Below are 19,159 nucleotides of genomic sequence, written 5' to 3' on the forward strand. Positions count from 1 at the left end.
TGGTTTTGGACAGGTAGATGCTCTCGATCATGGATGGAGAGGTTGTTGGTGTATCAGTGTATAGCTGTTAGGATAGTACGTCTACGCAGACAATAACAAGAACTTCCTGTTTCTTACCATTATGCCAAACCATTCCATAATCGCCATTCCCATAATAGCCAGCCTGCTGCATGGTGACAGTGAAGAGTGCTCATGATAAAGTCACCACCAATAGAGTGATGGCTTCTCCCTTAGCCAATTCGGGAAGCCAAGCTAGCGGATGTTTAGCTATGGACAAACTCACTGAGTCAGTCGCCTCTTACTCCTTCACTAAAATGCCGAGGCTAAAACAAACCAGCCCTCTCGTGTTTTCACTCCACAATTTTCGCTCTTGATTCCTCAATTCCTGCACCTCGACAGATTCAGAAATAGGCGACCAACGCAACCCTCACTCTTACATGGGTCCTCCAAGCCCAAGCCACGAGTCGCTACCCTCACCTGGATCTCAATCGCAATTCCATCTCCAACAGCAACCGAGGACCCAACGGTCACGAGGCGGATGCCAAACATGCCGCATTAAAAAAGTCAAATGCGACGAGACGCGACCAATTTGCCGACGATGTGTCCGCCTGGAATTGACCTGCGACTATACGCGTCTCCCTCGCAAAAAGTACACCAGGCGCGTTATCGCGTCCCCTGCTGCATCGTCTCCTGCCAACCTGATCACCAGAACAGATGCGGCGTCAACACCTAGCGACAGTCTCATAGGCCGTGGTGATAATTCGTATCTTGGGGAGTTTGGTAGCGGATCCTTATCCGATACTCAGAGTGCAGATGTCAGTCTACCACCACTGAATACCACTGCCGACGATGGCCTGGCACTTGACCTCTCACCCGACTGTGCCGCCATCCTGTCCCCTTCCGATCACTCGGCAATCCACTTCTTCCGATTTGTCCTTCCAGGAATGGTTGGCACGCGGATATCGATGCACAGCGGACCTGGGCTGGTATGGAAGTTGGCGCAGCAGAGTCCTATGGTTCTTCACATGGTTTGCGCCGTCAGTGGGCAAACATGGTCTGAGAAGACGAGCGGCTCCAAGTCAGATGCCGAATCCAGACGATTAAGAGCTATCCAACACTACAGAGATGGTTTACAGATGCTGGCTGTAGCTACGCAGATCCCTAGCGAGATAACCTACCTTCCACCTGTCTTGGCTACATTATGGCTCATGCTCTTGTACGAACTCAGGTTTGGGGATGGGTGCGGTATTGGCGTTGATGCGCACCTGAGAGGCGCCACCTCAATATTATTGGGGCGATCGAGACTCACCACCAGCGACAGTAGTGATCCTCGTACGTCACAGATCATCGAACCTGAGAATTTCTGTCCTGTCTCTTGCAGAATACTCGTTTGGCTCTCGCACGCGGATGGAGGTGCTGTTCTAAATGGGTTTGGTGGGTATTTCAACAATCTCCTGGGAACCTCCTCAGTAGACATATCAGAGACTGAAGCAGAAGGTCGCTTGCAACGTGTCAGGCAATTGCAGAAGCGATCTGTCCTTGCCAACTACGACCTATGGGGAAGATCATATCCCCAGACTGAGCTACTGGAGGACATGCAGTGTAGTGACCTATCATGTTTCGACGCCGAGTGTGCTCAGCTGAAGTTCATGGTCGGGTCTTTAGCAGCAGCTGAGCATCGCGACAACGTCCCCCACGGTTCGTGGAGACAGTCTGTCGCGGGTGCCATTCGCAACGTCAGATCCAGGTATGGAGAGCTGATAAGCGTGGCTAATCGCCTCGAACTACCCGACGACGGACCCCATAGACGGTTCGTGATGGAGTTGCAATCGGTCATTTCCTGCTTTTATGCAATATATGTCTGCTTTCTTCGAATCACCCACGGACAAGAACCAATAGCACCAGAGCAACGCGAGGCAATGAAAGAGATCATGTCTCTAGCCTTCAAGGTTTATCGAGATCAAGGAGAGTCAGGTCTAACCCGGCTAGGCTGGCCATTGTTCGTGGTGGCAATCGAGTCAGATGATATACTGCATAGATCTTGGATCATGGAGCGGTTTAGCGAGCTTGTTCTCCATGGGGAGAACTATCGGCAAGCTTATCAAGCTATACGTGTTGCCGTAGGAAGTCGGCCATTGGATGAAAGGACGGTTGGCTATTTCGAAGTGTTTCGCGTCGAGTCCTTTCCGCGATTTCTGCTCTGTCAGGGCTGCTGATAAGATAGCAAGGTAGAAATTTATGAAATTGCCGATCGGCACCAAATTGTGGCTTGTTGTTGTCTTGAATTACCCGACGACATTTTAGCTTTATCGAAATTTTCAGAATCTAACAGACTATCCCTCCACATTCGCCTTCTCCCCGCATTCTGAACTCCAGACTCCTCAGTAACCAGAATCTCGGGATCAGATATACAGGCTAGGGAGAGATATCCAGTCCCAATAAGGAAGCAACCATTGATAAGCCGCTTAGCCTCAAGATTGTGGCGTTTTCGTCTCTCTGTGCTATCAAGGCCTCATTTGATACTTAAGCTTCACGATCGAACAGGTTCAATGTCCTCCACTCCGACGCTCCAGACATCAAGCTCTCCCTACACTCTACCCTTACTCTGACATTACCTACATCGCCAGCATTATGTGATCCCCAACCGGTATCATCGGGCCCTTCCAGCCCAAATCAAGTCGCCTTACGGTCATGCTCCTCGTCGCAAGCGCAGCAGTCTACGCAACGACTGCCGGTTACGACTCAGCACTCATGAGCGGAATCAACATCATTCCCTCCTATACTGAGTTTCTCAACCTCAACACTACTACTCGTGCCTTGAACGTGTCTGCCAACTTTATTGGATGGGGCATTGCATCCCTGACCATGGGTCCTGTCGTCAACGCAATTGGTCGCAAGAACTCCATTTTGGTAGCTCTCTTAACCAAGCTTTTCAGTATTGGATTGGTTGCTGGCTCTCAGAACTTTGCCATGTTTCTTTCTGGCCGAATCATTCTGGGTGTGGCTTCTGGGCTTTCAAGCATTGCTGGTTCCACGTAAGAGTTCCCTCCGTCTTTTTTGACTTGTAGCTTTAACTAACCTCTCTTCAATACAGTTGGCTCGCCGAGACTCTTCCACCCAATATTCGTGGACTAGGTCTAAGCATTACCTTTTCCGTCTACTACGTCGGTGCCTTGATCTCCGCAGGCATTACCTATCGCACTGCCGAAATCCCCGGCGAATGGTCCTGGCGCCTGCCTATTCTCTTACAGAGCATGTTTTCCCTGATCTGCATCTTCTGCCTCTTCCTGACTCCCGAATCGCCTCGATGGCTTTCCCACCAAGATATGATGGATGAAGCTCTCCAGGTCATAGCATCAATTGCCGCCAATGGAGACCAGTCAGACGAGGAGGTTCGTCAGCAGTATCAGAGTGTGGTTGAGAGCAGAGAAAAAGAGCGAACTGAAGGCAAGACGGCCTCATATACTGAGCTGCTCAGGACTCGATCTGCTCGAAGACGACTCATGCTTGCGGTTTCGGTAGCTGTTATCGTCATGGCAAGCGGTAAGTACCATATTGGTGTGCTAAGAGAACATGGATACTAATCGCATTAGGAAACAACATTGCATCGTTTTTCCTTGGTGACATGCTCACGAACGCTGGTATCACCAACAAGACCACGCAGCTCCAAATTGTATGTCACCATACCCCAATAATAGTATCTGTTGCTAACTGTGTACAGAACATTGTACTGCAGTCTTGGTGCCTTGTCTGTGCAATGATTGGAACATTTCTCATGGACAGAGCTGGTCGAAAGACGCTCTGCCTCTCAGCTTGCGTCGGAATGACCATCTTGATGTTTGTTATCGGCGCACTGACAAAGAGTAAGCCGACCTAGACCCTTAATCACTACTCTAGCTAACACGTTTCTAGCTTTCAGCACGAGTCAAGACCTCGCTGGGATTTATGGGACTGTCGCCTGTATCTTCCTTTTTATGGGCGCATACAGTGTTGGCATCACTCCCATCACGCAACTGTACCCTCCAGAGGTTCTTAGCTACTCTATCCGTACCAACGGAATGGCTATTTGGGCTGGAACGATTGCGATATTCGCGTAAGGTCCCTGTCAAGTCCATCATATCTTCAGACATGCTAAAAGTACATATAGAATTGGGACCACTCTTGTGTTCCCCATTGCGCTGGAGGCTATCTCCTGGCGTCTCTACTTCATCATTGGAGCTTGGGATGTCCTTGAGACCATTTTTGTTGCTGTATTTTGGGTCGAGACAAAAGGTTTATCTCTTGAGGAGATTGATGAGCTGTTTGAGGGAGTTGTCTACAACGGTCATGGGGTTGCTGAGGTTCGTGAAGATGGGGTCATGACTAAGGACCAAGGCGGAAAGGATCGATCTGTCTCTATTGCACGCTCGGACTCGGGGTAGACTTTTTCTGCTCGAGCTCGCACTGCAATGTCATTGGCTCCATCTCTGCATTTAAGTAGCCAAAGTATTCATCTTCGTCTTTGAAATTATTTATTTAGCATCCCTCAATAACATTGACCGACCTCACCTAGTTCCAAGTGCCGCAATTGATGTTGCAGTGAAGAACCTGTATAGACAATGGTAAGCTAGAGTTGGTGCACTCACCATCGACGCAGTTCCGAGTGTATGGCCACTCTTTGCTCTTGACGTCCTCGACAGCAAGCAACAAGAAATTTCCTACATTCAAAGACAGACTTGAGCGTACCTAAGTTCTATGTGGTGACTATTAACTCTGAGTCACAGTTATCAAGATGTCCGAGTACATCTCTTTCTCACCTCATTCAATGCGATGACTTGGTGAACTTCACAGTATACAGACATAACGTTAAGAATTTTCTTCAATAACTGTAATACGGAGTGGGCACAAAGGACTAGTTCTCCCGTCCAAGTAGCCATCCCAAGCCATCAGCCGCATCCTTGGCAAACCTAGCGCTTGCACTATGAGTCGGGTAATCATACCAAAACACATGCGGCAAGCCCTCATACACAACCGTCCTGGTTTTAACCTGACTCTCAAGCCGAAGCTCCCTCTCATAGATCAAAGCCTCATCCCTCAACAGATCAGCCCCACAGATCTGAAAGAACGTAGGGGGTAAGCCTCTGTGTCCCGTTGGCCAAAGAAGCGGGTTCCAAAGTGGTGAAGGAAAGTCTGGTTCGACAGCCTTATCATATACCTTTGTAGACTCTGCAGTGAGCGCCATACCATCCTTCAGCTGTTCTCTGCTGTTATACAGAGGTTTGTACTTGTCAGTAAGTGCTTGTGGCATCAGAGCAGGCGGGACACAATGGTAAAGACCAGTGAGTGGAGGAGAGAGCTTTGTGTCCCGAGCTTTGTGAGCCAACGGGATGCTGAGATGTGAACCAGCAGAAGTCCCGCCAAAGACAAAACCACGCGTTGGGTCAGCCTGAAGAGTAGCCGCGTTCTTTGATAGCTGTTTCAGTTCATGTTTAGCGAAAGAAGTCTTCTTCTTGGGACAATTGACTTACCCATATCAGAGCGTCCCAGCAATCGTCATAAGCAACTGGGAACTTGACTTCTGGAGAAAGCCGATACTCCAAACTCACAGCAACGCAATCGTATCTCCGAACTGCTTCAACACAAGTTGGCATCTCCATCTCGGCGTTGCCAAGAATGAAGCCGCCGCCATGAATAAGCACAACAAGAGGGTGATCCATCTTTGGCTGGTCAGTCTTGCGACTATAGACAAGCGCTCGGACTTTGAATCCGTCCCTAACAGGAATATGAATCTCTTCTTCAGAAACATCATCTTGCATTTTGGAGCGAAGAATATCGGCATCTTGCTGGAAGAGGCTGTCAAACTTGGCTCGCGTTTGCGCTAAGGTGAGATGCTCAGTATCGGCAGTGAACCTCCCCTTTGCTCCATTTTTGATCATCTACACAATGCTTGTTAGTAGTTGCAAGTATTGGTAGCCGCAATGGACAATTCTGCCTGACATTTTGTAGCTCATTGTCAATGGCCGCAGCCATATGCCATGTTTCAGGTTTGTTGACGTCAAACGTTTGAGCGATCATGATTCAAAAACAAAAGAACAGTCAAGTAAATTTTAAAAGGGTACGGTGTAAAACTTGAACATGTGAGAATTGGGTAGAATATCAAGCGCATTAATAGGCATCATAATGATTTGGCTTTGTTTAACTAGGTACAGCTCAGTATAAAGCAACAGATCCCCTTTCTCTACTAATGGTCGAAGTAATTCAACAGGTATCGGGTAAGTACGTCAACGCGATCGGCATTTTCAGCTTCTTGGTCGCTTAATTGAACTGCAATATCGCGCCAGCTGAATCTGGTTAGTGGCTGGACCAAGCGATGGCTGGTCAATTCTGCGATCGGCTAATTCACCCATGTCATGAAATGCGCCCCTCAATTTACAACGGAATTCGCGGGTAGCCGAGAGTTAGACTAACCTTGGCAGCCTCTGGAGTCCCTTCAGCGACAGGTGGATTTGAATCATAGCCGATTGGAGTTCCATATTTGACCTCACTAAATTGCTTTTATATACAAAGTTCCATCAAACCATATCGCTTCTTTTTTGCATCACAATCTCGATTTCATCAAGTCACATCCCGTTCCTAAAAAACGAAAAGCCCTCTGGTTTCATACATCTTGAGCAAAATGTCTTATACCCAAACAGAGCAGCTAAAGCTTTCGCAGCAACTTGTGCTTGAGTACGTCTACAGATGCTTTGGCGCGCCATGAAGTCTGATGCACTCAACTAACAACCGACGATTAGATGCGACCTGCTGGATCAGAGATTTGCTGCTCTTAAGAAGTCACTCGTCAAGCCTGAGAACAAGCAGAAGGTAATTGAGTCATATGAACGTCTGGTCAAGATTCTAGGCAAGGAGGTCGATCACATTGACAAGCATGGAGCTGCTCTGGTCCCAGAAATTGACTTCGACGATGTTCGAAAGAACGGTATGTGATTTCCTGACAAATGACTTAACATGCTTCAAGAGGTCTTATTCTAACTTGCTTAGATGGCAATCTTCCTGATGACTTCATGAAGCTGGTCCATGAACGGGGCTGTCTGATCCTTCGAAACGTCGTCAGTGAAGAGCAAGCAGTCAGTTGGGAGACAGCTCTGAAGGACTATACCAAGCGTCATCCAGGCGTAGGCGGTCATCCCCACCATAAACCAGCAGCCTGGAACGTCTTCTGGACCAAAGCACAGATGGAGATGCGAACCCACCCAAGAGTCTTGGAAGCCATGAAATGCGTCTCCAGATTATGGCACGTATCTGATCCAACGATCCCCATTGATCTCGACAGTCAGGTCATCTACCCTGATCGGATCCGTATCCGATATCCTAGCAATGATCCAGGACAATTTCCCTTGGATCCGCACATGGACAGCGGGGCGATTGAAAGATGGGAAGATGAGGAGAACCGAAAGAACTACGCCGCTATCTTTGAAGGCAACTGGCAAGACTGGGACGCGTGGTCTGCGGATCATCGTGTCAAAGCCCAAAGTGATCTCTATCACACCGGAACAGCTTGCTCAGTATGGAGAAGTCTTCAAGGATGGCTGTCCCTTTCGAACACACAGACTGGCGAGGGAACACTGCGAGTACTGCCCAGTCTCAAGCTCTCTATGGCATACATCATGCTGCGACCATTGTTCCACACTGGAGAGTACAATGATTCTCTGCCTACGTTTCCCGGCGCCACTCCAGGTCAAACTCAATTCTTCCCGACTATCGAGGGTCATCCAGATCTCGACATCAAGCGAGCCATCGTAGGTATTCCTCCCGTTCGACCTGGCGATTATGTCTTCTGGCACTGTGATCTGGTCCATGGAGTAGATCCCACGAACCCTGGACTTGTCGATTCAAGCGTGTCATACAACGCGTGCAATCCGCTGACACCCTATAATATTGAGTCTCTGCTCACAACTCGGGAGTCCTTCCAGAAAGGAGATGTTCCAGTTGACTTTACGCGATCTCATGGTACCTGGGAGAGGGAATATGACCATGATGATTGCGGAGCCAAGGTTGAGAACATTCTTACCAAGGCGGGTTTTCAGGCGATGGGTCTTGAAAGACTCGATACGGAAGAAGAGGGGCTGACACAGGGCCAGAAGGAGGTGCGTGAGATGGCTAATGCGAAGTTGGGACTATGAGTAGAAGAGAGATAAGATCAAATTGAAATGAGTGTCGCGACTTGCGTCTTTTATTATAACTGTATGATATTTTCCACAAATAACCGAACCAATTACTCCCATACCACCGCTCTCTCTGGTGCAGGCGTCTGATCGATAGGGACAACTTCGGTGCCGGTGCTGTTCCATTCTGGTGTCTGGGTTGCTCCACCTCGGTACCAATTTGTCTCGGGATCTCCAAGACACTCCCCCACGGTCACAGCTAAACAACAATTAGTAAGACACGTCTCGAAGCGAGAAACCCAAAGCTTACCTCTCTTTCCACTTTGAAGAGTAGCCTGAATAATTCGAGGCAGAATATTCTGAACAGTATTCTGATGAACGTCATGCATAAGAACGATAGAGCCGCTATTGTTAAGCCCAGCGTAGAATAAAGCTAAAGAGGGTTCGGCACCACCGGATGACGAGTACTGCCAATCGTTGGTGTCGATATCAGCGATAATGACCTTGAAGCCCAATTGACCAAGGACTCCAAGCGTGCGAGCGTTGAAGCTAAAATAGGGAGGACGCATGTAAACAGGATACTTGCCGATGATGTTGATGAACTCATTGCTCAGAAGCGACATTTGCTGCTCGACGTCGAAATCTGCAAGGCCTGCGAGATCTGGATGCCCATAGCTACAAACCATCAGTAACTACAATCTCATAGGGTTGATGCTCTGTACATACGTATGTGACGCGACTTGGTGTCCCTCTTCGATCATCCTGTTAACAGTGGCTTGGTAGTCCATGATATTCCCAACGTTGTAGCCATTGAGGAAGAACGTGGCCGCAATTCCAGCCGAAGCAAGTTGATCGAGCACAGAATCTGTGTAAACGAATGGGCCGTCATCGAAGGTGAGAGCAATGGTGTTTGGCCGTGTGCAGCTATAAATAGCAACCCCAGCTGAAATGTCTCTTTTCTCCGGGTGAACAGGGATCGATAGTGCGCAGATAAGATGGCATAAAGAAGCCAGTACAGCGAGACTGTGCATTGTAAATATCTGCGTCAAAGGACACAAGAAATAAAATAATAAAAAAGAATAAGGATGCGCAAATGAGCTAAAGACGAACTCACTTCAAGGTATTATTATAACCAACATATTCCCGCATCCGAGCAGCTGCATCTGTTGAGATTGGCCCAACAACAAATGCTCGTCATCGTGTATGCAAGGAGACAGAACCAACACGATAAGGTTCTCGGGTTTCCAGAGCGACAGGGGCCTCTCGGGTGATTTCCAGGCGCTAAATATAAAGGTGGCTTCACTGGCACAGAACACTATTGGCTTGGCTCAAACGCAGATCCGAAGAATGAGCTGAGACAGCATAATTCAAGAATTATTTATTAGAAGGCACTTTTGCTTTTTCTCAACCTCTTGATTAATTGTCGCAGTCAACTGTTTAGCATTTTTTTACTTAATCCTTTGTTGCCGAGAGGACAGGATGCAGATCCTTTTCTGTTTATCCTGAGGGGTTTATCTTGTGGTGACGTGATTAGTGCAAGCCACATTTTTGACTCGTTTGTGCCTTTATCAACAACACGAAAGGGGAGCTTTCAACAAATAGCATAGATTTGACATACACTGTGAGCAATTTAGCTTGGCAGTACTCTCAGTTCCGTCTATTCTTCAGCAGCCCTGCATATCTTGTTAAGAAGGACGTAGACAGGAACTCAATCTTGGAAGGCAGGCAAAGTATGCTGGATTGCTGCTTTCCCTTGAGGTCCGGTTTTACCCTGTTCAACTCACTTTCAGCGCTTGCTGTGTGTCCAGTGCTGCTCCAAATCTTGGATCCGAGACACACGAGCTGATGGTTCATGACTGCAAGCTTCGCGTGCCAATCCGTGAGTGACAAGTGAGTTGCGATCGCCTAATTCTCCAAGTTGGGAACGACAAGTAAGGCACCCATCAGTCACTCGAGTCTTAATAAAACACTGCTACGTGGTTTCCGATCATTGAACCCAAGAGATTTGCTCGTTGCCAACAACAGACAAAAGTCCGACGGGTTCTCAAGCTTGTGTCACCATCTAATTCCGACCCTAGCATATGTCGCTTACATCAATCTGTGATTTGCTGCAGCACATGAGAACACGTGTACCTCATTGCTTGAAAGCCTGTCTGTAACACCTTATGCTAGCAATCGCCGTGCAAGATGCTCCAGCTCAGTGCAGTATTAACCATCCTGGTATCTCACCGACGGGCAGGTACAGTTATCCTAGTAGGCATTCCCTACCCCTCGCTGCTTTAGACATCGCATGTCCATGGATTAGTCGCGCTGTAGATGGAGTACAGAAGACATAAATAAATCCCCTTTCCAGCTCCTCCCATTTCATCTCCCAATATTTTATTTTGATTCTATCTATTGTCTTGCGACAACTTGATATTGTTCCTTCTGTAACCCGAAGAGCAACCCGAAGCCATGCCAAACAACGATATAGTTTCGCAGACGATCACGCAGAACACTCGGGATGTCTCCCCGGCTTCCAGTAAGTTACTATCTGACATAAGCTTTCTTAAAATTTCGTTTAACGTAATCAGTTCTTGAGGACGGGGTCGAATGGAAAATTATAGACCACGAAACGGAAACACGGAATGACGTTGAGATCATCACGGTAGAGCCCAATGTCCAAGGTCCCTACGTCCTCCTCAGGGTCGAGTTCAAGAAGCCCAACTCCCGCCATGCTCTGGTTCATTGGTTCACTGAGCGCGATATTCACCTAAAGAATGAGAAGAAAGTGCTATCGTACTGGCAAAAGCAAGGAGGTCGCCAGAACGCCGTAGAGCTGCCTTCAGATGTTGTACATCTTCTGCGCATTACCAAAGAAAAGGATCTACAGAAGGATCAGGGATATGGAACGAAAAAATACCTTGTCCAGTTTGTAGGATGCCCAGCGAGTCAGTCGGAGTGGTGGTGGGCTTCTACAGTCAAGGAAACGTATATTGAACTCTACGAAGAATGGGTCTCTCGTGCGGGCGCCTCTAACTGAGATATTTATTGTACTCATATAAGTATCTGGAGTTGAAGAGAGACAGACAAAAGCTATCCCAGAAACTACAATTTAAGCACCACTTATATATATAAAATCTCCATTACATGAATATGATATACTAAATGCGACTAATCATAAGGCATTGAATAAACTATTAGACGCCTTGTTATTTATCATTGTTAGTCAGCCCAGTTTAATCCAAGACTCTTCCACGTTCTTGCCATAGATTTGCACCATCGCGCCTTTGCCTGACCAGTCGGTGAGTTCGACTTCAATCGACTCTCGTGGAAGCAGAGTGAAATAGTTGTCCGACCAGGTCAACGGAGTCACGTCTTTACCGTGCTTACCTACCAGGTTGAGCTGGATGAATACTGCGGGGACTGTAGCATTATTCTCAATTCGAAGCTTCCAAACCCCAGAAGTCTTGTTGCTGGACGCTGACGCTGCAATGGTCGCTTTTTCCATCGTGTTCAGCGCAGTGAAGTTGGCGGACTGTTTAACGTCGACAGAATACCATGACGTGGTGGTCCAGTCTACTACATCTTTCTGTTTGGATAGCCAGTACGCGTTGCGACTGAGCACCTTTTCGGTATCATCGTCAACCAAGAGCAGGCGAAGCACGCCAACTTCCGTAATCTTCTTGATGGAGCTACTGATATCGCCGATCCTCTGAGATTTATTAGGCTCCGTGGTATAGTGAAGCTTCTGATGAGAAATATAGTTCCCCTTCAGATCCACTAAGTCGACATGAACTGAGCGCGGACCCGATTGATCAAGGGACTGGTTGATGGTCCAGATAAAGCTCCTGAAGTAATCGAAGGCTACATGTTCAACTCCATTGGCAATCTTGGTGCCAAAGTACGATCCAGCAGGGTGAAGATAGTAGTCAAATTGGTTCCAATGGAGACTCGGCCAGGCGTTATTCAGCATCCAGTAGATCAGACCTGTGGCTGGACGTGAAGCGCTCCATTGGCTTGCCCAACCCTCGAACTCAGAACGTGTTGCTTCGTAGTCCATCATCTGTGCCTTCATCAGGTAGTCGTCTAGAGATGTAGGCTTGCCGTACCGAGCATACAGCGCCTTGTTGTAAATCGACCGATCATAGAACTGCGAGGTATTCTGTGACATGTGATAAAGGCCCTTATTTGGCTTCTTCCACAAGTCCTCCATGTCTTTGTCCGTCAGAAACCTGGTGAGACTTCCTTTAGTAGGCGTCCCGACGCCAGCGCCTAGCTCACTTCCGAACCCAAAAGAGGATCCGGACCTGTTGTCTGTTGGTTCTCTATCAAACCAATAGACGGGCGGAACCCAATCATAAGGCCCCTCCATCTTCATTCCGGAGGGGCCAAGGGCCTTTGGATAACCACGCTTCGCAGCCGAGGAGATGACGGGGACTTGCCACCCAGCATCATGTAAGCCTTCAAGGTATATCGCTGTGGCCCTGTCATCGGGCCAATAGTCGCTACCCACGAGGAAGGCGATCATACTTGGGTGAGTTTGCATCATGGCCGCCTCGTGCCTTATGGAAGCGTTGGCGGTCTCGTAGTCAACCTCAGACCATTTTTGGGGAGGATCCTGGGAAATGTCATCGTTGTAGGGCCAAGCCTCCCACCGATCGCAGCACTCCCAGCCAGCGATGATCATGATGCCAAGTCTGTCAGCAATGTCGTAGAGCTCAGGATGCTCCATCTTGCCCTCCAGGCGGATAGTATTCATGCCCATGTCCAGGACATAGCGTGCTACATATCCGAAATATTGGGGGTCCCACCGCAGAAACATGTCGGATGTATAGCCGCCACCTCTGATCTGGATTGAATAGCCATTCACCTTGAACAAAGTGTCGTTGTGCGTATTCAGCTCAGATGAGACGGTTCGGATGCCAAAACTGGTACGAGGACTGACATCTGAAGTGTCGTGCCCGATAGAGTAGCTCAGCTGGACCGAGTAAAGTGGTTGTTCACCCCAAGCTGCTGGCCACCAAACCTGTGGATCTTGAATCTTTGCTGGGAGCTCAACAGTTCTTGATTCCTTAGTCCCGAGGAGTATAGTTTTGGTAAGCTTCTTGAGGTGTTTGCCGTCGGGAGTCCTTACGTCGGCTTTGGCAATAAACTTCACTGGCCTTTTGCTCAGGTTTCGGGCCTGAGCCTTGACGGTGATGTTTGCATGGCGGTTTGTGTTTTGCTCCATATGTATATCCATGTCAACAAGCACGCTCACAGGACCCATAAAGACATCGCCTGTCTGTTTGATAGTGATATCCCTCCACACTCCAGTGCCATTATCAGGCGGATAAGGATTCCAATCGACAAATCCGACCGCTAGGTGCTTTTGATAGTTTGTAGGAAAGACTTTGACTACAAGTGCATTTTCCCTTCGTACGAGAGCCGTGATGTCGTACGTATGGCCGCCATAGGAACCAGACTGCGTAATATTGTCGGCGATTTGCTTGCCATTGAGAAACAAGTCTGCAGCCGGGGTGATTCCATTAGTTTGAAGGAAGTAATGGCGCTTTGATGATGTAGACAAGCGGAATTGGTTCCGATACACCCAGGGAGTAGTGAATGGGCTCTGATCAAAACGGTCAAGGTTATCAGAGTACCAGAGCCCATCAGGACCGTCTGTGGCATAGGTGCCTTCGGCCAAGAGGCAGCCCATCAAAGTGCATCGAGATACAGGCGCATGATGCCAGGATGAAGTATCAACGCCTGGCTCGGAAAGAGCTGCAGTGTTCTTGGAGACTTTACGCGATTGTTGAAAGTCCCAATTGGGGATTGCATCCTGTTTTCCTGGCCAAGTGGCCAGAGGTTTGTCGTAGATAGCGGCCGCGGCCGTGAGAAAGAGGAATGTCAAGAATGCAGTCATTGCACGGCCATCAACACACTGTTTTCATACAAGTTAACAGTTCAAGTAAAACATGTACGCTGAAAATGATCTGATGTTTTCTCCTCACGGCTTATGTTTATGTAAGCTGCTACGTTACCCCAAGATGGCTACGTTACGATGAGGCTGAATTTATCAAGGGGAGGGAAGATGACGTAAGGTCTTGATCCTAGATGACAAAAAGACTTAGGCAGCTTAGTTTAAATTGAGGCTACATTCTCGTAAGCTTAATTTAACACCATGTTAAAATGTCTGATGTTTTGTTCCCAGACGTCGATGCCTCGCGAACCTCCGAATCCAAGACCTGACGTCATCGTGCTTACAGCGTCTTGGTAATATGTCAGGATCACATACGGTAAGGCCATCGCTTTCAACTTTGCAAGAAGGCCCAACCGAGTTTCTGTTGCCCTTGAGTCGGTTGCGATTCGGTGGGACTTTGCATCGTTCTGGCTTGATATGTCTCTACGCCCTTAATAGATATGAAATAGTCTACATTTTAGCGTTTTTATCTAGAAGTAGGACATTAATATTAGCCAAGGTTCAGGCAAGTTCATAGAGTAAGCCAAGGGAGTGCTTAACTGACTCCTGGTATAACGCATTAATTAAAGCGTTCTCCTCTATAAGGACCACTGCTGTGTCTGCATTGAGGTTGAGACCAATCTCAGAGAACCGAGTATTGCTAGTCCACGCTAAGGTGAAAAATTGGGCTCATAGCGAATTACTTGGTCAATATGAGTAAATGTACTGATCGGCTGTCACATCACCGGAACCCAGCAGCACTTAGTCCTCTAAGGAGATTAAGGGAGTATGTAAATTGCAACCGGCCTTGGCTATACCAACTAGCCGCGTTATGCCACTGTGGGTCCGTTTGTTGGGCTTGGCGCTAGTACGAATGAGCTACGGTAACAAAGACCCTGGAGATATCAGAGTTCTCAATAATGTTCTACAGAACAGTTTAGCAAAGTTGTAGAGTCTTACACTGCTCGAAAGTTGGCAATTACGCAAATTATTGCCACAACAGAGTGGCTATCTGAGATAATAGAAGCATCATGTTTACGAGCAAGGTCATCTTCAGAGCTACACTCAGTACTCCATGTTTACCTCAGAGTCAGAACCCTTGGACGCCGTGCCCTCGGAGCTTCCGGCTAAGACAGAGAGTATAGATATAATAGACTCATGATAAACTTTAGCTATAAGTCTTAGCTGCATCTAGGGAAGTGGGCAATGGCAAGGTTCTCCAGAATGCTGGGTTCTAATTAACCCGAGGTCTAATAACCGTAATCCTGCTGTATTTCACCCTCGGCTAAAATACAATAAAGAACATCGCTAACAAAATAGAGGTAACCAGAGTGTATTTACAGATATTATATACTACCTTCTATACTTAAGACTTTATTTAAGCCCTTATTATAGTTATTGTTATTGCATTCACTTGTATTTTATCATATCTGTAAATTAATAGTAAAGAACCAGACTAAATATAACTAATGGAGTTTTCCTCTATGCAGTGGCTTTGGATTAGTATGTACTGTTAGCTTTAAACCTCGGCTAGTTGAAATGGATGGAAAGTTCGCGGACTTTAGGAAGAATTGTTAGAAGTAACCGATATTCACTACTGTTAGCTTAGAAGAGACTTGGCGTAAGTCAAAATTGGTTGAATGATTGGATGATATTGAGTAAATGAACCGAAAGAGAGGGGAAACCTGAGGTTCATCCTTATAGCTTTGCATATCTTATCCTAAGTCTAACCTTTAGTGACATGATTACTGTAGAAGATGGTGTAAAGCCTGTATTAGTCCTAGGCCAGCTGCACTGAACTACTGTACTCGGCTGTCAGTGACCCCTCATTTTCCCATTTTGGACTGCCCTGGCTATCGGTACTGATTTTGAAAGAGATGATTTATGAAGTCGGGAATGCTGTAAGTGCAATTTGTCAAGGGAGGGGAAGTTTGTGTATATAAGGCAGCTAGAATTCTTAGAAGATGTAGGTATCTTACCTGAACTGAACTTTATACTTCAGTTTTCTTCATCAATTGCCCCTTAATAAACATCTTTTAGAAATAGCAGAGGAACATGAAGGCACATACACCTAAGCCACTCAACAATGGCACAGCCGTTGAGCAAGTTGAAAAAGCAACGTCTCACAGTCTCTCCTACCAGGAACCCGAAGATGGCGACTTCAAGATGACTTGGCAGCTATGGCTAGCCATTATGTCATTCCAACTCGGCTACATGTCGACACTCTTTTCGACATCCATGACCTCCACGATCATGGCGGAAATCAACGCAGATATTGGCCCTAGCACAAGCTACACTTGGATGGCATACGCTCAACTCTTCAGCTGTTCCGTTCTTTGTCCCTCCTTCGGACGTCTAAGCGACGTCTATGGCCGCCGCAATTTCCTTATAGCAGGCAACATCATTGGTGCAATTGGATGCGTGGTGGCTGCGACTGCGCATGAAGTCAGGACTGTGATTATTGGAGCTGCCTTCATTGGCGTGGGCAACGCGATACAGGAGTTAGCACTGACGTGCCTCTCCGAGTTGGTGCCCAGAAGATCGAGATTCTTGGCTACCGGTCTTCTTCAGGCATCGGTATTCCCTGCCTCAGTGTTCGGACCCGTGATTGCGTTTCGCATTGTCAAGGATGGATCGTGGCGTGGTACCTTCTGGCTGACCTTCGCCCTCGATCTCGTGGCCTGCGCCCTCACAATACTGTTCTATACGCCGGCTCATCAGTATCAGCCAGTCGAAGGCAAGACAGAGCTTCAGCGGTTTCTTGGTCTCGATTGGTTCGGGAACTTCCTTTTCATCGCCGGCATTACCCTGCTTGGTACCGGCTTGTTAACTGGAGGCGAACAATTTCCTTGGAAATCTGCTACAGTTATCACATTGATGATCGTGGGCGGTCTATTATTAGTGACCCTGCTTCTCTGGGAGATGTATACTAAAGTAAAGGAAACCTTCTTCCCCAGGGAGTTCTTTACTTCTATTCGAGGCAGTGCCATCCTCATTCAAGCCGCTGCCTTTTTTGGTATGGCTTACTACTCGACATACACGCTTTGGCCCAAGCAAGTTGCCATGCTCTACACTCACGACACCATTGCAGTCGGATGGTACGTATCTGCATTTGGTGCAGGTGGCTGTCTTGCTGGTCCCATCGTAGGATACCTTATAACCCAATTCGGACACGCACGCTGGGTACTTACGGGAAACCTCGCGATCTTCACGGCTTGTTTGGGGGCCCAAGCTATTGTCACCCCAGGTTCCGATGTTGCGTCAACAGTACTCGTAGCACTGATTGGCTTCTGTGTGACGTCTGTCACGGTTGCAGCAATCGCTATGATCCAGTTGGACGTACCACATAATTATATCGGCACTGCAACGGGAGTCGCAATCACTTGTCGTTCCATGGGAGGGGCTATAGGACTTGTAGTCTACTCGTCGGTCCTCTCTTCACGATTCACCTCCAATCTCCCCTCTAAGGCGGGTATCCCCCTTGCCATGGCTGGTGTAGATCCAAAGACCATTCCCGGCATTCTTCAGGCCCTTCTGAGTGGCAACCTTAAGGACCCTGCACTTCAAAGTGTCCCTCCAAACATTCTCGCCATTGCAGTCAAGGGTATTAAGTCTGCTTTCGCGTCTGCCTTGCGCATCACGTTTCTCAGCAGTATCTCCTTTGCTGCTGTTGCTCTTGTATTTGTGGCGTTCAGTGCTGATGTCAATCATCTTATGACAAGACAAGTAGATGTTAGATTGGCAGGAGATAAACGGTCAGGCATAACTGCTAGAAACAGCTCACTCTCTGAGCCTCATACGACTGAGTAAGACTTACTACCTATTGGCTTGAGTTAGGATAAGGGCAGAATGAAGTTAGGTTGAGTAGATATAATACTGATTATATACTATGACTTTCTTAAAATACAACTTTGTTGCAGCCGGTGTCAATCTTGGTGAGAAAGAGCATTGTCTACGCTAAACGTCCTTCAATACCAAAACGAGCTTGCCAAAGGAATCATTGGCAAGTCTGGCGATTGTTCAAACTTTTTCACATAATAGCGAATTAATGCTCAAAACTCAGCATAACTATAGTCCTGTGGCTTTTGCTTTTCCGTCACGAGACCACCATAAAAATAATCAGGCTTAATACTGTGAAATATTTGTCCACAAGAGATTGCATTGTTTTTGCAAGTTTTCCCATTTTAGATGAAGCTTATTTCTACCCCGCTTTCTTAAAATCCTAATGAAAATGTCATTGTGACGATATTGTTGTCCTATCCTCAAGTTTTCATACAGGCAGATCAGACGATATATCTATGCGTTATGTTATACTTGAGAAAATCCAAATTCCTAGAAGATGTAGTTTGGCTAATGTCTATGTAGCTCTTTTATTTGTTATAATAAAAAGTGTTTAAGTCAGCGAGAAGCTCAAGCACACACAGTTCTAACACGATGGTACGGTTCTCATGTATAACAGCAACTCCATCGATGATATTCGGATCGGTCATACATTTTGTGGATATGTATAATGCCACGGGAGCCGAAACTTACAAGAAAGCGGCGACGCATATGCGGAAGCAGACTGATCGCAGAGGTCGCGCGCCCGATGGAGGATTCTACCACCTATTTCTAGCGTACATCGATCAGATGTGACCCGATGGTTTCTCTATGCTAGACGTCTTGCTCGTGGGTCCAGCTCGCGTAGAAATTTCAACTCAACAACGGCACTGCATTGGAAGACATTACTCTGCAGTTCGACGTCGTCGATACAGGAACGTAGTCAAGAAACCAAACCAGCGGTCTGCCTGTCCATGGATTTGATTACAGCGAGACTCAGGTCTGGGGTGATCCTGAAATTGGAGCTGCACCTCATATCTGGAGTCGCGGTGTAGGATGGTGCATCATGGCACTTATGGACACTCCTGACTGTCTGGTTTGGAGCATAAGTCCGGCAACTACATCCAAAGCTCAGGAACCTCCATGTTTGCCGCCAGTCTTCTCAAAGCTGTTCGCACGTGTTATGTCACACGTGATATATATGAAAGCAGCTTTGGGCGGTTATACTTTGATGACTATTAGCTTTGCACAGCCTCCCCCACATGATGGCTCT

General features: G+C 47.4%; 8 protein-coding genes across 8 annotated transcripts; 5 read left to right on the forward strand and 3 right to left on the reverse strand.

The window, feature by feature from the left end:
• Window positions 1-437: 437 nt before the first annotated feature.
• On the forward strand, window positions 438-1,980 carry J7337_012162 (uncharacterized protein; the record flags this gene model as incomplete). The annotated part of the gene is made up of 2 exons (XM_044829692.1): window positions 438-1,747; window positions 1,950-1,980. The coding sequence occupies 2 exons, from the start codon at window positions 438-440 to the stop codon at window positions 1,978-1,980; spliced, it is 1,341 nt and encodes a 446-aa protein (XP_044674608.1).
• A 711-nt stretch (window positions 1,981-2,691) lies between these two features.
• On the forward strand, window positions 2,692-4,421 carry J7337_012163 (uncharacterized protein; the record flags this gene model as incomplete). The annotated part of the gene is made up of 6 exons (XM_044829693.1): window positions 2,692-3,035; window positions 3,095-3,543; window positions 3,594-3,673; window positions 3,722-3,863; window positions 3,913-4,093; window positions 4,148-4,421. The coding sequence occupies 6 exons, from the start codon at window positions 2,692-2,694 to the stop codon at window positions 4,419-4,421; spliced, it is 1,470 nt and encodes a 489-aa protein (XP_044674609.1).
• A 470-nt stretch (window positions 4,422-4,891) lies between these two features.
• Window positions 4,892-6,054, reverse strand: J7337_012164 (uncharacterized protein; the record flags this gene model as incomplete). The annotated part of the gene is made up of 3 exons (XM_044829694.1): window positions 4,892-5,452; window positions 5,508-5,915; window positions 5,977-6,054. The coding sequence occupies 3 exons, from the start codon at window positions 6,052-6,054 to the stop codon at window positions 4,892-4,894; spliced, it is 1,047 nt and encodes a 348-aa protein (XP_044674610.1).
• Window positions 6,055-6,655: 601 nt separating this feature from the next.
• J7337_012165 (uncharacterized protein) lies at window positions 6,656-8,162 on the forward strand (the record flags this gene model as incomplete). The annotated part of the gene is made up of 3 exons (XM_044829695.1): window positions 6,656-6,708; window positions 6,774-6,958; window positions 7,021-8,162. 3 exons carry the CDS (start codon window positions 6,656-6,658, stop codon window positions 8,160-8,162), a joined length of 1,380 nt encoding a protein of 459 aa, XP_044674611.1.
• A 92-nt stretch (window positions 8,163-8,254) lies between these two features.
• On the reverse strand, window positions 8,255-9,175 carry J7337_012166 (uncharacterized protein; the record flags this gene model as incomplete). Its single annotated transcript, XM_044829696.1, has 3 exons — window positions 8,255-8,403; window positions 8,455-8,819; window positions 8,871-9,175. The coding sequence occupies 3 exons, from the start codon at window positions 9,173-9,175 to the stop codon at window positions 8,255-8,257; spliced, it is 819 nt and encodes a 272-aa protein (XP_044674612.1).
• Window positions 9,176-10,598: 1,423 nt separating this feature from the next.
• J7337_012167 (uncharacterized protein) lies at window positions 10,599-11,166 on the forward strand (the record flags this gene model as incomplete). Its single annotated transcript, XM_044829697.1, has 2 exons — window positions 10,599-10,665; window positions 10,718-11,166. 2 exons carry the CDS (start codon window positions 10,599-10,601, stop codon window positions 11,164-11,166), a joined length of 516 nt encoding a protein of 171 aa, XP_044674613.1.
• Window positions 11,167-11,352: 186 nt separating this feature from the next.
• J7337_012168 (uncharacterized protein) lies at window positions 11,353-14,031 on the reverse strand (the record flags this gene model as incomplete). The annotated part of the gene is made up of 1 exon (XM_044829698.1): window positions 11,353-14,031. One exon carries the CDS (start codon window positions 14,029-14,031, stop codon window positions 11,353-11,355), a length of 2,679 nt encoding a protein of 892 aa, XP_044674614.1.
• Window positions 14,032-16,153: 2,122 nt separating this feature from the next.
• On the forward strand, window positions 16,154-17,877 carry J7337_012169 (uncharacterized protein; the record flags this gene model as incomplete). Its single annotated transcript, XM_044829699.1, is given in 2 exon segments — window positions 16,154-16,195; window positions 16,210-17,877. The coding sequence occupies 2 exon segments, from the start codon at window positions 16,154-16,156 to the stop codon at window positions 17,875-17,877; spliced, it is 1,710 nt and encodes a 569-aa protein (XP_044674615.1).
• Between the last annotated feature and the right edge of the window lie 1,282 nt (window positions 17,878-19,159).

This window comes from Fusarium musae, chromosome 10 (genome assembly GCF_019915245.1).
Source record: "Fusarium musae strain F31 chromosome 10, whole genome shotgun sequence".
Classification (NCBI taxonomy): Eukaryota; Fungi; Ascomycota; class Sordariomycetes; order Hypocreales; family Nectriaceae; genus Fusarium; species Fusarium musae.